This window comes from Thunnus maccoyii, chromosome 21, assembly GCF_910596095.1.
Source record: "Thunnus maccoyii chromosome 21, fThuMac1.1, whole genome shotgun sequence".
Taxonomy (NCBI): Eukaryota; Metazoa; Chordata; class Actinopteri; order Scombriformes; family Scombridae; genus Thunnus; species Thunnus maccoyii.
Genome location: NC_056553.1, coordinates 1,007,734 through 1,024,591, shown reverse-complemented (window position 1 = coordinate 1,024,591; position 16,858 = coordinate 1,007,734). Strand labels below are relative to the sequence as shown.

Genomic DNA, 16,858 nt, shown 5'->3' with positions numbered 1-16,858 from the left:
ACGAGGTTGTTTCCAGGAAACTGGTCCCACTTGGTTTGCTTTGTAACAGTACAACGTCTGACAAACACTCAGGGATTTTGAGATGATTTCATATAAGATTGTCTCCACTTAAAACACCAGATGGCATCATGATATCACAACTACAGACTTTACAGTCATTCCTACTTCAGCTCAAGTTCAGGGTTTTGGAAAACTGTGGATCCAACTTGCACAAGTCAGTAATCAGGAATGATCTGGCTGCTGTTCCTTTGTTTTTCACCATGTCAATCACAGCTCGAGCCTTATAAGCCTTGGATTTTGTTCTGGCTGACTCCATTTCCTCTTCATTGATAACACCTTGTTGAAAAAGTTGCAGCTGGTTTAGAATAAGATCAGACACTCCATCAACAAACTGTGTCCGAACTGAGAACAACCTCCTTTTTGGTGATAGACTCTCAGTCCTTGCTAGACTCTCTTTATCTACAGCAGCATCTGACCAACAAGAGGAATCATTCAATCAAACTTTATTTGTATAAGACCTTTCACACAAGTGAGTACAATTTAAAGTGCTTCACAGATAACTGACAAGCTGATAATAAGACAGAGCAAATGTAGACAGTAAACAGCAAAACTATCTGAGACTAATGCACATGAGAAATAGAAATTATGAAAATGTATTAAAATAAATGCTTAAAAAATATAACAACAACAACAACAATAATAATAATAATAATAATAATAATAATAATAATAAATGTATCTGACAGAGTAACTACTGACTTTACAGATTAGGACTTTACCTACAAATTTGATTATATGATCATTTAAAAAAATATATGCATTTATTTAGATGATAACAGTGTACAAAGTAGTCCAAAGTATCCCCATATGACCATCTACACGTTTATGTTTCAGCCATAATATAATATAAAACTTTTAAAAATCTGAATGTTTGGAGTTAGAAAGAAGTGATGTTAGCAGACCTTTGTAGCTCCTCATCTCTAGCTAGCAGCTCCAGGCTACATTAGCAGCTACTAGCATAATACACCACAATCTGTGCAGTGGAGTGAATGGAGTTGCGTTGCATTGTGGGTAATGTAGGCACCAGGTTTTGACAGGAAAGAAGAATGTGTAAAATAAAAAATATGATCTCTCTGGTTCTGCTGCATTTATTTCGATCCTGTTTTATAAACTGTCCATCGTGAATCTGACAGTGTTATAGGAAAGCAATGCTGAATGGTGGAGTGCTCTTTAGTTATGCATTCATGACGCTGGCTGTATTACTGATTCTATGTCTGAAGGGGTCATAGTGATGAGATTGGATGGTTAGAGAATGTTGGGCCAGCTGTGAGCAAGGACACATAAAACTGTAAAAAAAAAAAAAAAAAAAAAAAAAAGATAATTTTTAAAAAATGTATAATAGAAGCTCATTCCATGTAAGGCAGTAAGAGGAAGAATCCTTCAACAGTGTCTTGTTCAGAGACATCTGACAGAGAAAAAAATACTTGCTGTGAGGTACAGCCACAGTTTCTTCCTTTCCTGATGTTCAGCTGATGGAGAGAAGTCGAGCAGACTCCAGGAAATGTGAAAACAGGAGGCAATCATGATGCTCTACTATACATTGTGTAAAGCACTTTAAACTGCCTTTGTGTATGAAATTTGCTGTATAAATAAACTTGCCTTGCAGGTTTTGGCATCTAGCTCAACTAGAGAAGACAGGATGACATAATCAGCAGCTGACCTCTGACCTCCAGTTTAAGCACCAGGAATGACGATGGTGAAGTGTAGAATCTCATCATTATTATTTTCCCTTCAGGTTTTCGCAGGACAAACAGCTCAGCGTCCAACGTTATCAGCTGACCATTCATGAACTCCTGTAGAGGTATGTGAGATAAAAATATAAATTTATCCTTAAATGTGCTGTAATACCAGCAGAGGGCAGCACTTCATAAAAACATGATACTGTCCACTGAAAGTACTGTAAATATGAAATGTAACCATTTAATATGAAACACAGACACCAAAAGCCTCACACTTGGAACGTGGCTGCAAAACATTTGTTGTTTGCTTTCTCAGAGGATGTAAATGTATTCAGCTAGAATTCATGTGATTATGTGGATTATCATGAGTTCTGCAGTGGTGAAAGACTGAAACTATGAAAATAACCAAAGTTGTGACCTGTTTGTTCAAGCAGTAGATGATTTACATTTAATATGCACATGTACAAAAGTCATACTGGTAAAGTGTCATGAGATGAGAACTGAATACATTTCCTTCATATTTAAAATGTCTCTTATTTTCAGCAGGAGGCATAATAGTGAAACTTAAAGAGGAGCTCTTGAAAACTCTGCAAGACTTAACTGAAGATGACTTTCTAAAGTTCAAGTGGTTCCTGGAGCAGGATAACATCCTGGAGGGCTTTAAAGGCATCCCAGTGGCTCAGCTGGAGAAAGCAGAAAGGCAGGAAACAGTGGATCCAATGATACAGAAACATCAGGGTCCTGGAGCTCTGAAGCTGACCGTGAAGGTTTTAGAAAAGATCAACAGGAATGATCTGGTGCAGCATTTACAAAACTTCTGCCCAGAACCAAAAGGTAAGTTAGTGGAAGGAATCTGAAAAGCAGCGTCACATGCATTTCATACATTATTACATGAGTTATGAGTTACAGTGTTCTATTAATAGTAATGTGTTAACAAAAACATGTAAAATAATGTTAGTGATTGATTTGTCATTCTTTATGGAGCCACCTCCATCAAAAAAGATAAAGCAGCAGGATAAAGAATATTTCTTTAATGATTCACAAGCTGAAATAAATTTGGTTAACTGGCTGAAAACATGAAAAAACAACAACTCTGTTCCTTTTTTTACCTGCCATATCCTTGTTGTTGGCTGCAACCAGTCATTTGTTAGTCTCACTCTCCATCTTACCCTTACTGGGAAGCAAGAGCCCAAGATACCTGAACCTCCTCACTGATGAAACCCCAGAACCAGAAGAGATCATTTAACTTTTTACAGCCTCTTGGACTCTCAACTACTTCACACTTGGTTACAGATAAGATGAGACTTTATTGACACACAAAGCTGCTGCTGTACAGAACCAAATAATTCAACATTACTACACATCACACATCTCATAAATATGTGATAAAAAGTACTGAAAATAAAAACTAAAAATCAATCAAAACTCTGAATTCTGAGAGCCTCGAAATAAGTAAATCACTTAAAAAAGCATTCAGCAGCTTGTTTGTGAGTCACCAGATGTTTAGAAATCAACTCATTACTTGTAAAGGTCCTGGTTCAATGAGACCAGCAGACCTACAGTGGACACACTTTCTCATTAATATGAATATGAAGGTGGTCTGGGGTCTGTACACCAAGGCCTTTACCTTCATCCACCATCTGACTGGCAATGCATCAAACCCCAGTGATCCAGCATGTTGTCTTTGGGTCTAGTTTGACTGGACCAGATTGGTGCCGGTTTTTCCTTTTCTGCAGTTATCAGGAATGATCTGGTAAGGAAGTTGCCAAACATCAGCTCAGGAGCAGAAGGTCAGTCACAGGAAGAGTCAAACATGATATTACATCCAGACAACAGATCTATGAGGATAAACAACCTGTTTCTTTATATTTCTCATAATTTTAGAAACAGTCCAGACAGTATTTGAGCAGATAAACACTTTTAGTTCTAGAGGCTCTGTGCCTCAACACATTCAATTTAAGATAAAATAATTGATACCACATTAAAGTCACAGCTTTAATTTGAGTAGGTTTATGTCAACATAGAAAGAACTGTGTGGGAGATTAAGACCTTTTAACACATAGTGCCTAAATTGCAGGCGTTCAAAAGTAATGGGACAGATACACATGAAGTCCTGGAGGCTGGTTTCACACTGTGGGTGATATGGGGAGTCATCATTGGATTATTGAAAGATTGTGGATGCAACTGTGGAAAACATGAATGAACTCTTGTCAGGTAGTGACGTAATTTTGAAGGCTGGTCCTGCAATGTAACCATCAGGCCCGGACTGGCAATCGGGATCACCGCAGATTTTTTTTTTTTTTTTTGACCCTGAACTCAACAGGCCCTGCGCGCTGTGACAGCCAGGCGGGAGAATTAGAGAGAGAGAGAAAGAAAGGAAAAGTTAGTAGTTACATGTTTCTTTTGGCAGTAAGTGCATTTAGAGGCTAAATGACTGAGCAGCAAGATGGAAGATGGGGCAGAGAGGGAGAGAAAGAAAAAAGAAAGGTAAATAAACGTGCTGGCTAGCGAACGTAGCTAATGTTGCCGGTGCGTCATCATCGTCTCTTGTCAATGTTAAAACAGCCAAGAAACTGGACAATCAATAATAAAAGTGGTTGTTCCCTTTATAATGTCCTCAAAATCATTGATGGTATATTATCATATCTTTAATTTGCTATCTATCTATCTGTCTGTCTGTCCATCCAGTTTATGTAGGCCTCCCATAAATGAAACTTGGTTTAGGGACGGTTGTAACAAGGCGTTACAACCGTCCCAGTACCACCAGCCATTTTTTCACCTCATGTGAACTAGCTTGACTGCAAGCTGACACGTTAGCCATTTCTATTTTTAGCGTACAAAATGGTGATTCAAATAGTACTTGTTTGTATTCCTGGACATTTGATCTCAGGACAGGATTTTGTCCTTGTGTTCAAATGTCCAAAGTCATGGAATGATGAATTAAAATGTTTGTTGACAGTTTGTGCAAAACAAGAAACTTTTCTTCACTGCAATGATTTAAATAATACAGTAAAAACACTTAATGGACATTTTGTAAATCGAATGTAACTTTGGTTTTAGGGTGAATTTTTTTGTTAAAACGTGGTTTTGACTGAAAAATGACTGATGTGCTTTGTCTGAACCTTTTTACAGTATTTCTTTGCCATTTTTACTGGAAGGTTTTCTAGTAGAGACTAACAGGAAACATGTAGCGAAAGTCTCTATCCAACCTTAAATTGTGACTTTATGTTGCAGCTTTCTGTATGAGTCTAACCCACTGGACCACAAGGATTTCCAGAAGTGAGTTTAACATCTGCTATGTGTCTGCTTCTCAGGACCGTCCACATCCAACACAACCCTCAATGTGTCTGAGGACAACAGAGAGGATCAGCTGGATCCTGATGATCCAGAGAGGTTGTTCAGAGAGGTAGAGTCAATACAAATGTCCATTTTCTACTTTAAAATGTTTATTAATTTGTTATTGATCAGACTCAGGTTCCTCCAGAGGTTAATACTCCTTACATCTAAACTCTCCTCGTTTCCTCTCCTCTCACTCGCTGCTCCTTCCTCCTCCATCAGAAACTCCTCATAATTCATTTCTGCCTCCTCGTCTGTGAAACCACCAGCTGCTGTCCAACGTAGTCCTGCAGGATCTTTCACTGAAGAATGTAAAGTTAAAGAGCAACTGATCATTTAATCGTGAACAACTAGTGATAATCAAACCAAGTGATGAATAAACAGTACAGAGTGCAGGTGGAGTAGAAACTGAAGCAGTGAGGTTCATGTCCTGGTGGTCAGTTTCTGTAACTAATGTTGTCACTTTCTACATTTTAGGACTTCAGACCCAAAGTGCTGACTGAGTTTGCAAACATTTCATACAGGTAACCAAAACATAAGATGCAGAATATTTCACCTGACAGTGCTGTCAGTCAGCTCCAGCTGCCACACTGTGAAACCATGGATGGTAAGCTGATAATTGTGCTTTGTGAGTTTTATTAAAACAACGATAAGACTCCTGTTAGCGCACCGACACTAACAGACTTCCCACCCACCAACACTGACAGTCATGTTGGATGATTTGACCGACCTGGGAAACTGTTTAATTCTTCACTCACCAGACTGAGTGTCCTAGAAATCAAATAAAATGAGCACTAATATTATAATGAGGTTGTTGTTAATAAAATAAATTTGTGTTTTCACAGCTCCGCCCCCTGAAGGTCTGCTGTCTGTCGCCCACATCGCTGATGATGGAATGAGCTTCCTGGAGCCGCTGGAGATTACAGACACTCATGTGGTTGTGAACGTCCCTCATCTCTCTGCCTTTGGCCTGGTCCAGGATCTCGCTATATTTCTGAACATCACAATACGAATTAATGGCTGGGTTCTGCTGTTCCTCTGACCTCCAGGCAGACATCATTGAATACTCAATGTATTTCTGCTGCAGGACAACATTCCTCTGGACGAGATAAAACTATCTGTCATACAGTATGTGCTTACCATCAGCCTGAACTCATGCTTTAAACCACAGCTGTTTCCACAACAGGCTGAACAGTCAGCTACACCTCACTCCTCTATACCTGTTACCAAACCTTATCAAGCTATAGTAAGAATAATTCAGAATAATAATGATCTGAACTGGAAATCTTCAGATTGCTCCTTCGTTTTTAATTTTTTTCTGGGTTATCTCTGGAGTACATTATTGTCTGTCACAGTGTCACTTGTGATACCAGCACCAGCTGGTGTGAATATTGAATAGTGGGCTAGATTAATATAAAATTAAATATCTAGGTATTCCATATGGCAGTGTGTTGCTGCCACCATGACAAAATAAATATTTGCTCAGTTTTTTATTATAAACTTTTCTTGTTTTAACAGATATTTTTCATGTTATTCTGAGATATTTTCTTAACTTAAATAATTAACATATAACTTTATCTATATTTTCAACATAAAACTGCTTCTCCTGGACAGGTAAAAAGGGAAATCCTTTACAAACATTACAGTGACGGAGGCTTGTTTACTTCCACCTACAACTCGTCTAGATTCATCTATAGATGTCCAGCATGTACAAGAACAGAATATGAATAATGCAGAGAAGTCACTGTCTATCTGAGAATAAACGCCATAATAAAAATGTCTTATCACTGAAGGTTAAAGCCAAACAAGGAGAAGCTGAGTACATTGAGAGCTCTTCTGACTGTAATCTCATCAATGGTCAAAGTTACAGTGTTCACTGTGATGAGGCCTCCACAATACAGCCTGAGGTGAGTCAGTTCTAAAACACCTCTAATGGTTACAATCTTAATTATTTTATGTACAATTTTGGAAAATAGATTCACAATCAGAGTACGAGATACATTTTTTACAACAGGGATGAAAATTACCCTTTGTTTCTTGTTTTCAGCATGAACAATTTTGCCCAGAGTATCTTCCAAATTTCCACCCAACATTTGAGGTTTTCCTCCCCATAAACCAAGAGGAAGTGACTTTGATGGTCAAAGACAAAAAGGTTAGACCAGTGTGGAAACGTGTTGTGAATCTAACAGGTAAATCTTTCACTCTGCTGCAGCAGAACTTCACCTCATGTCAGAGTTTAGACCTCAGTTACAATCTACAATCCACAAGACATTATTGCTCAAATAATGAATCAAAGATCCACTTCTGGATTTGTTATGCAGCCTTCAGACAATGTTACAGAATTCTGAGAGGTTGTATTTAAGAAAGAAAAAAGATGTATTTTAGATAAATCTGGATGAAAAATATTTGGTCTGCTGACTAATGGAAAATATTTTTAAGCAATTTCCTTTCTGAATAAAAACAAAGATGGCAGCCTGTTAGGTACCTGGATAGGAAACTGAGTTGAAATTTGGGAAAATGGTTAAATGGTTAAAAGGGTTTTTTTCATAATTCAGTGGATTAAATATTTTTATCTATATGGTTAGAAGAGTGTTTATAGGATTCTTGAAATACATCTCTCCATATAAAGCAAGGAATCTCTGTATGTTTGCTGGGGATATAAAAAGTATCTCATAAACAACATTGCTTCTACATTGATTTGCTTCTTCTTCTGCCCGTGAAGTCAAGAAGTGGAAATATGGACAGCTTATGGACAGTTTATGGGACACACACTGTAATCTTTAGGTATTGCGAAACCAGCCTGTTCTGAACAGGCACTGCACTAGTGCTCAGTAATGTTGAAAATGACACCTGAACTTTGCACAGCGGCACATAAACCACACACACACACACACACACACACACACACAGGGGGGAGGTGTCTGGGTTGAGAATGATCACTCAACTTGAGCTGAATTCTCTTCCTCCTGCTCCTCACAACATCTTTTTGTGACAAAGTTAAGCAAACTGCTTTGCTTCACCAGGGTTTTTATCTTAACTTGCATTAAAGGCAGCTAACTAGCGGACAATAGGCTTCTGTTCCTCTGTGCAGCAGCACAGACTGTAGACTGAGTGAAAGAGGAGGAGCTGCTCACAATCTTGCATTTGTGGAATGCACTGCCACTCAAAAAATCTGACCTATCAACATCATCATATGGTAAACAAGGGGCAAAAAACAAGAATTGTTTTATTGGTCGTGTTGTCACATTTGAAATAGTACTCAATGACTGCTGTTCACTGGATGATCCAGCAAAAAAGGAAGCCTTCGGAATGGCACCCACAGCTCTGTGTCAGCCTACAAAATGTTGTGGTGTTCAGTAATGAAAATAATTCTGATTTGTAGCTCTAAATCAGAGCTCCTGCTGCTGCTCTGTGGGTGCAGCATTTTATTTTGGTCCTGTTCTTGTCACCTCTATGAGCTCTCAGCTGGTTATTGAACACAGGTACTTCTTCATCTTCCAGGTCCTGGTCCGGCAGAAACTCAGAGTGTCCCTGCAGAAACAAAGCTGAAGTCTGTTCGGACACAGTTTATTGAGGGTGTGTCTGAACCTGTTATACACCAGCTGCTGGATAAACTCCTGCAGCGTGGGGTCATAAATGATGATGAAATGGAGTCTGCCGGAACACTGAACAGAGCAGAGAAAGCACGACAGGTTATCGACATGGTGCGAGGAAAAGGAAGAGACGCCAGTTCAGCTCTGATCACTGCTCTCTGTGAGGTGGATCGGTGTCTTTCAACAGAGCTGAACTTACAGTAGCAGAAAGTCTCCCTCCAACATCTTCAGTTCTCAGGTGTTTCTTTATCATTAAATGTTTTGTAAGAATCTTAAAACTCACAACACTGTGCTGCAGCAGAATTCAGGCTTTGAAATCAAACAACTAAATTCTGTGTTTTCATAATGTTTGAACAAAAGGTTTCATTTCCAGGTCAACTCTGTGCTCTGTTCTGTAAATGAATCATATAAGTTGAAGACGTATCCTGTTTGACTCATTAAATACTGGAACATGCAGCTGTGAGATTAATGAATATGTGTAATGTTGGAACTTTAAGGGTTAATAAATCACATTTATGTCCCAAATCATCACCACTGTGGCTGTTTCTTATTTTCAACTGATTATGAGAACTTTCAATTGCAATCAGTGCAGGTTTGAATCCAGTCAGTATCAAAAGATCTCAAGATACAAAGAAACCATCAATACTGAGAACATCTGAAGGAATAAATGTTCTTCCTCTCGCTCCATGTACATTAGCTCTCCTCATAACAAAACCACATCTCTATGGTAGTTCTCATCACTCATCTCCAACCACAATGTGGGTTGCAATGGCAGAGTGGCGCTCAAGGCAGACGTTATTCTGAAGACCATATTAAAACTAAAACGAAGAAGTGGCTGTTCCTATTAATCTCATAAATATTTTATTCTGTCATAATATCTGTATTAGACTTGCTGTATGTAAGCATGAGGGAAACAACATACACACCATAACTAGAAAGAAAAGATATAGAACCTGAACATATACCGTCAGGGAAGCGTCATTTGAGTCAGAGATGTATATATGATGCAAGAAGAGAGAGGATGATGACAAAACCTGCCAGATCAATTGAATTAAATGTTGTGCGTGTTAATATTGGTTTAGTTTATTTTCTAATTTAAACATCAACATCATATATACACCTTTTATTTCATCTTTATTCTTCACAAATCTAACCTTGACTATGCATTTTATACATTGTTTTTTTATTTTTTTATTTAAGCATTTGTGTTTAGATAAATTGTCTTAATATGAGTAACTCTATTCTGTTCTGCTGTAACTTAAAACTCACTTATCTAGTAACATTATTTGAGTAATTTTTGTCAGATTTTTTGGTGCTACTAATATACAAAAACGTAGTGACTTTAAGCAGTATTCTTAACAATTTGTTGATTGCTTTGGATTTAGACGTATCATGAACCCTAATGCTCCTGAATCTGACTTTGTGTACGATGCTGTTAACCACAATTTCACAAACCATGAAAAGTGTTAAGCGACTTTATCTTGTTTTAGTTGGATGTGAGGACTACAGAGGCGGAGTTCATTCTCCTTTACCTCCAAACATTTTATCATATACAATCAAACTTTTCATTGTCCATTTCCTACTTCAGGCCGACATTTAAACAAGAAAGTAGATAAATGGGAGGTTTGTAACTGCAGGGAAAATGCTGAGCATGTATCGATAGGAGGAAAAATATTCATCCTGTCAGTGTAGAAAGAGAAAGACTTACTTTGTACCTGAAAGTCTGAAGTCAAACACAAACACACACATACTTCAAAACAACCCCACAGATGTCAACACCAAAGCTGTCACCTGTGAAACATAAAGACTGATTTCAGCCTCCTCCAATCTGACCTGATACAGATCCTAAATGTGTAAAAATCTGAAGATAGAGGACCCGACATCAGGTAGACAAGAACACAAGTCAGTGTTTTGCTTCCTCCTCCACTCACATGTATAACTGTTCAGTTCCTGACATGATTGATATGTACGTCCTACTTTAAACTTTCCTTTATCCAAAGGTATATGCAAAACAATTTGAAAATATGACCTCTCATTCTAGCTTTCATTACAACAAAGTCATGAAAATGAAGATTACTGGCATGGAGGTTTTGTTGGAAACACTCAGAACTTTTTTCTTCTAGGTAAATAATCACACCACTTTGATCCTTAATGACATTACAGCACTTTGAGGCATCAGCTTAAACTTGAATATTTCCTTACTGGAAGTATTCATCTCAGTTCCATCATATCAGTAAAGACTTGAAACCTGTTGAGCAATTACAGACACAAATGAATGTTATGATCGGTGTGCACATTTTGAACGCTTTGGAGGTAAAGACACGTGTCTCTCTGTCACATCAATATACTTGCTTCATATACATTATTTTTAGGCCACTTCATTCTCACAAATAATCAGAACCAAACAACAATGAGGGAATTTATTACAGATTTTAAAATAGAAAACATGTACAATGTACAAAAATATACATTACATTTCCATTTTTGTTGACACTGTCAGAGAGGTGATAATTCAACTTTATGTTTATTATTGAAGTCATAGTGTGAGGAGGTGTTGCTGTTCTGGACTGCATTATATTACAAGGTGTTTCTAATATTTAGTCCACCCGACATTTATATACATGAGGGGAGCAAAGTATTACAAACATCTTTTAATATAATGCACTCTAGTACAACAACACCACACACTACAACCTCAATACTCAACATACTCAACTGCTTTTTGAAGATGAAACACTGTTATATGTTTTTCTTTGGTAACATCAGGGCAAATCATTTCTCTTTTCTCTTTAAATTATGTCAACTAATAAATATATTTACACTTTCTGTCAGGACTGTAAGTCTTTCACACACTCTGATGCTAAAAACCCAGAGTGAGCCACCTGATCTAAACACCACATGTTTTTGTTGCTATAACAGACTAAAATAAATCACCTTCTGTGTTTGATTTGTTGCATTTTGTTTTCATGGTTAAAAATACTTACAATTAAATAATTTTATACTTCTGTTTTACAAACCTTGGACAGCTCTGTTTCTTGATTTCATTGTTTTGGTTATAAACTGTCAGAAAATAGTGAAAAATGGCCGTTATAACTTCTTAGAGGCGATCTTGGTTTGTCTGATCAACAGTCTAAAATCCAAAGAAATTCAGTTTACTGTCGACACAAAAGCATCAAATCCTCACATCTGAGAAGCTGAAAGATGAAAGAAGAAAAAAAAAAATACTAATTATTAAAATACTTGCAGATTAATTTTCTGTTGATCAACTAATCAATTTATTGACTAATCATTACAGATCTAAATAACAGTATCGTAACATTATTGAAGAAAACATTCAAGTTTTCTTGTATTAAGGATATAATACAGCCTCAGATCTGTGACATTCATCTGATGAAAAATTATAAATTTGGTTTGTATCATAATTTATCAGTGTCAGCTCAGAAGAATTTTCAGCCTGCATGTTTTGAATGAAAGCTATGTTGTGTAAAGTCAGAATGATGTGTCATTGCTCAGTTTGTGGATCTCTGAAGAGAAAACTGACTGTTACATCACATCATTATCAATCTTTAAAAGTTTATAAGTTGCTTTTACTTCACTGCAAAATGATTCTACAATTTGCTTTAAAGTGAAATTCAAAAATCAATGAATCATAAAGTGTTATGGAAAATGGTAGATTTGCATCAACTGCTTCGTAATATCACCTTTTCTACTGTTTGCACTTTCTGGCTGAACTCAAAACTGCATTTTGTTGAACAGGTAATTAATCTGTCCAATAAGGTTTAATCTAAAGTGTCACTTGTGGCTACTGTCTTTGTTTGTATGGACATAGAGTTGCAACTTGGGATGCAGGCTGAAAATTGAGCAGCGAACTGCATATTGTTAATTTTTAGATGGTTAGACAATTCTTTGATGATTATGGAAATACCTTTCAAAGATGGTCATGAATTTATCTTCCAGAAGAACATCTACTATGTTCCGTTAATCAAATGCAACAATCATCAAAATGCAAATTCCCCAAAATACTTCAAATAGTGAGTACAGGGGGATGAGCAGAGGGCATTAGAGCCAAAATCTGACAATCAGGGGTAAAAGAGTCATGTAACAGATACAGTGACTCATGAACTGACTGAAAAAAAGCTTTTTCAAACAGTATATATGCTTCACAGTTATGAGACAGGCATCCTCAAGTCCTCAAACAAATGAAGCTCAGTGAAAGTTCAGTCAGGAAGACTATCTTTTGTATGCCTGGTGTAATTTTATCACTCACACCTCCCTGACAATCTCATTTCTTATGCATGCTCATTCATTTCTTCGTTGTCAGTGCACAGGGGCGTTGTTTGAGTTTCAACTGTCACCTGCTGATCACTTCTACCCAAGAGCACGGCAACAACATTGTTGTTCATCTGGTTGCGGTCTTTTTAAATATGTCTCTTTCTCTCTGATTTAGTCTGGAATGCCGCCATTATGCATGCCCCTCTGCCTCCCCATCTCCACAGGATTGCTGGTACCATCACTTCATCAGCTATCAGCCTCATCTCAAGTCATCTACCACCACCAGTGTCTGGACTCCATACGGGGATCTATCTCACAGCTGCTCAGGGATGATGTCCTTGTGGAGTCTAAGTGCCAAAGACTCTGACTATCATTTCTTTCTATATAATAAACATTATCTTTTCTCATTCAATGGTCTCTCCTGATTGAAACCCATTTTGAAACAAATTCCAAATCTGCTCTTACGTAATAGTTTCTGATTCATAATGAAGTTGGAGGAAAAAACATTTATAGAATTGTTTTTGCCACTCAACAGGCCACTTCTGTGTTTTTGATTGCTTTGTTGTTTTCCAATAATTTACCTTTGCATCCTGAGCTGGTGTCTCACAACAGCATCACCAGATCATTCCTGTTTATTTTCTTGAAAAGCATCTTGGTCACCGCCACAGCCCGTTGGCTGTAGGTCTGCTCTATAAGATCCACCACACCTTTCATGTCTGCCTTCTCCAGTTTGCTCCATGGGATGCATGGGAGCTCTGCCGGGATCAGGTTTCTTCTGTGCAAAAACCACTTGAAGTCTTTGAAGTCTTCCTCTCCCAAACATTGCAGTTTGTCCAAAAGCCTCTCTCCAACTGTTGTGATTGTAGCTGCCTGGTGAATTAAAAACAAATAAACAAAGGGATTATTGATTATAGCTGAAAAGCTCCTCTGACTGCAGTATCAGATCTAATTATGATTTAAAATATTGGATGATTTTCAACCTGCATCTTATTGAATGAAAGCTGTGTTGTGAAAAGTCATACTGATGTCATACTGACATTACTCACATTCTGGACTGGTGCAGATAGTTTATTCACAGTTTGTTCCTCTGAGGAGAAATGAAAAAAAACAACAACTTTGCATCAGGCTATCTTGATCCATAAAGACTTACAATACAAAGAATTTTATCAAAAAATTACCAACAAAGCAAACGCAATCCTTAATCTCTCACCCTCTAATCATTGTGATAAAACACCCGGGGTCAGATTTCTCATGAAAGTTCAGGGCAACTTTGTGTTACCCCTTTCACTCACACAATCAACAATTTCTGTATAATTTCAACTTTTTACATTTAAAGTAGAGCTGACTGAAATTTGTCAAATATTACAAACACAAAATTCATTCAAGCTGTAGATTTTCTAAGCAAAGGACTTGAGGTTAAGGACCAAGCTCACCAGGAAGAGTACTTATAGTTACTGAAGTAGTTAATAGAGATCCAAATAAAACACAAATGAATGATTTAAGAGGAAATGTGGCCCATAAAATGTTTATTTTGACACGTCAGTTCTACATTTTATAGATATGACATTCATACTCTAAATGCCATTTTTAAAGCCCTCAAATCTCAGTTTTTTGGTTTTATTTGATATTCCATGCATCACTTACATTAGCCACTGAAACGTTTGCAACCCTTGATCAAGTTAGGCCTGTTCTTTTTTTGTTCTGTTTGTTTTTTCTTGTAAGTTTTGAAAGTCATTTCATGAGAAAACTGCATACGTGTGGACCTACCTCCAACTAAGGTATTTCCATCAGTTGCTCCACTTGAGGATCCAACAGCTGTAACAGATTTACGGAAAATTGTTTAACAACTGTGTTGTTCTTCTTTAATGTCACTGACACAGAAAACAAACTGCTTTCTTTAATGATCAGAACACTTCAGAAAAAATTTGGCTAATAATATAAAATCAGTCTCTGTCTCTCAGAAGCTTTTGTTTCTCTTAATTTGTCCTCGATCTGTTCTTCCTGTTTCGATGGATTAGTGTCTGAAAAGTTTACATGTCAGATGAGTTTTCAAGTTTACCATCGAGGTCCCAACCTGCCCATCAGAGGGAACTAACCATTCACACACTGATGGCACAGCCATCAGGAGCAATTTGGGTTCAGTATCTTGCCCAAGGACACATCGACATGCAGACTGGAGGAGCCAGAATCGAACCACTGATCTTCTCATTAGTGGACAACCTGCTCTACCTCCTGAGCCACAGCCGCCCCATACATGTTTGATTATAATAAAGAAAAGACTGTAATTAAAAGACACTTGACCTTATTTACATTTTCATTACATTTTGTTTAACACTGCATTCTGGTAAACACATTTGATTTCTTAAATCTGAGTGGTCATGAGATGATTAAGGGGTGGGAGGAAGAAAAAATCTAATTAGTATTGTATTTTCTTGGATTTTTTTCTGAACTATGCTTTTTTGTGACATGTTGGAGAGTTTGACTTCTTTGGGCCTCCACTACAACTAATTTATAAATATCTGAAACCTGAAGCCAAGTGGCCCCAACTAAACACTGACTTGTTTTTTTTTTTGTTTTTTTTAAAGGAATTCCCCACCAAAAATTGATCAAGCAGAAACAAATAATTTAGCAATTTACTGGCAAAGTGAGACTTATCTGGAGCATACACATCATCGTTGGCTTCTGTGGATGTTTTGATATATTTTCCCTTTTTTTCCTTTTTTATCTTTTTTGCAGAGACTCTGTATCTGCTGTGAAGCCAAACAGACAATAGTGCTTGTCTGTTTGGCTTCACAGCGTGTATACAGGCCCACTTTCATTCCTTCTCAGGCTTCCCTCGTCTGTTGTGCTTCTGCCTTAATGTTCCAGCCATTTTCTCTGCCTGCCTCTTTGACTTTTACATACCTGGTCTCAGTTGAGCTTTTGGGTTTTTCGTTGACCTTTACACCACCTTGAGTCATAGCCATTCAAATATATCATGTTGACGTTATTTACAACTGGCTGAGATCTGATCACAATGTGAGACTGACCACCTTCAAATGTTTAGATCACAATGTGTTCTGCTGCATTTACACCTGCATTATGAGGTGTAAATGGGCTCAAAGTGTGCAAGAAGCTGTGATGACTGATGTGACGCAGTCCTGACACATCACATTTGGACACCTGCTATTGGCTGATTCAGTGCTTTGTGGGTAGACATGATTGTAGTCCTTATCTTCCAACACTTTGGAGTTACAGCAGTCAGCACTGACACTTTGATCAAAGTTACTTTTAGCTTCTTTATATAAAGCTCCTCAGTCCTACTGTTAATTTACAATTTTTGACTCGTTAATTTGACTCTAAAGTTAAGTTTACAACCTTTCTGACAGCCATGTCTTCCATGCTTTAACACCACTGACCAACAAGATCCTTCAAAACTGGTTAAAAAACAAACAAACAGTGGAACGTGAAGACAGAGTGTTACTGCAGGAGGATAAAATATTTACCAGTCAGATCCACTTCATGCTCCCAGACCTCTGTATTTCTTTGGTCCTGGACCTTCAAGGCCACTTCGTCGGTGTTTATAGGTAGGCGGACCTCAAACGTTGGGTGATAATTTGGTCCAAACTCCAGATCAAAATCTGCTTTCTGAAAACCAGAAGTATCCAAAGTTAACTAACAGAAACAAACAGCAGTTTTATGAATCATGTTACAAAGACTTTTATCAAGTATTACAAACTGTTAGAAATACTCACTTTTGGCTGTATTTTAAAGGCCTTAGGACAGAGAATGTTGTAACTGTGATCTTCCATAAGTTTACATTTGGAAGGGGCTGTGATGTAGTCCGCATTTCGCTGTTGTGCACTCACCTGAGGGGACATCAGAACATTTTTATTAGAGGGGTGAACATTTACAATTAAATTCTGACTCTATATTCGG

General features: G+C 37.6%; 2 protein-coding genes across 7 annotated transcripts in view; one reads left to right on the top strand and one right to left on the bottom strand.

The window, feature by feature from the left end:
- Positions 1–9,199, top strand: part of LOC121888133 (NACHT, LRR and PYD domains-containing protein 3-like) — a 28,383-nt gene extending 19,184 nt beyond the window's left edge. The window contains exons 2-9 of the mRNA XM_042399511.1: positions 1,796–1,861; positions 2,283–2,573; positions 5,054–5,145; positions 5,553–5,599; positions 5,921–6,203; positions 6,869–6,982; positions 7,123–7,227; positions 8,577–9,199. Of these exons, the coding sequence (XP_042255445.1) occupies positions 1,846–1,861; positions 2,283–2,573; positions 5,054–5,145; positions 5,553–5,599; positions 5,921–5,933 (459 nt within the window). The 5' untranslated portion in view covers positions 1,796–1,845 and the 3' untranslated portion in view covers positions 5,934–6,203; positions 6,869–6,982; positions 7,123–7,227; positions 8,577–9,199. The remainder of the gene's footprint in view (positions 1–1,795; positions 1,862–2,282; positions 2,574–5,053; positions 5,146–5,552; positions 5,600–5,920; positions 6,204–6,868; positions 6,983–7,122; positions 7,228–8,576) is intronic.
- A 1,933-nt stretch (positions 9,200–11,132) lies between these two features.
- The window catches only part of LOC121888116 (NACHT, LRR and PYD domains-containing protein 12-like), a 28,701-nt gene continuing 22,975 nt past the window's right edge, over positions 11,133–16,858 (bottom strand). For 4 of the 6 annotated variants that reach the window (XM_042399464.1, XM_042399463.1, XM_042399467.1 and 1 more), the window contains 5 exons: positions 16,675–16,788; positions 16,426–16,567; positions 14,708–14,755; positions 13,987–14,027; positions 11,884–13,810 (listed from right to left, as the gene is read on the bottom strand). In XM_042399464.1, coding sequence (XP_042255398.1) covers positions 13,544–13,810; positions 13,987–14,027; positions 14,708–14,755; positions 16,426–16,567; positions 16,675–16,788 — 612 coding nt within the window. In that variant the 3' untranslated portion in view covers positions 11,884–13,543. Of the gene's footprint in view, positions 11,863–11,883; positions 13,811–13,986; positions 14,028–14,707; positions 14,756–16,425; positions 16,568–16,674; positions 16,789–16,858 lie in introns of those variants that run through there. The other 2 variants (XM_042399465.1, XM_042399466.1) reach the window with 2 other exon arrangements.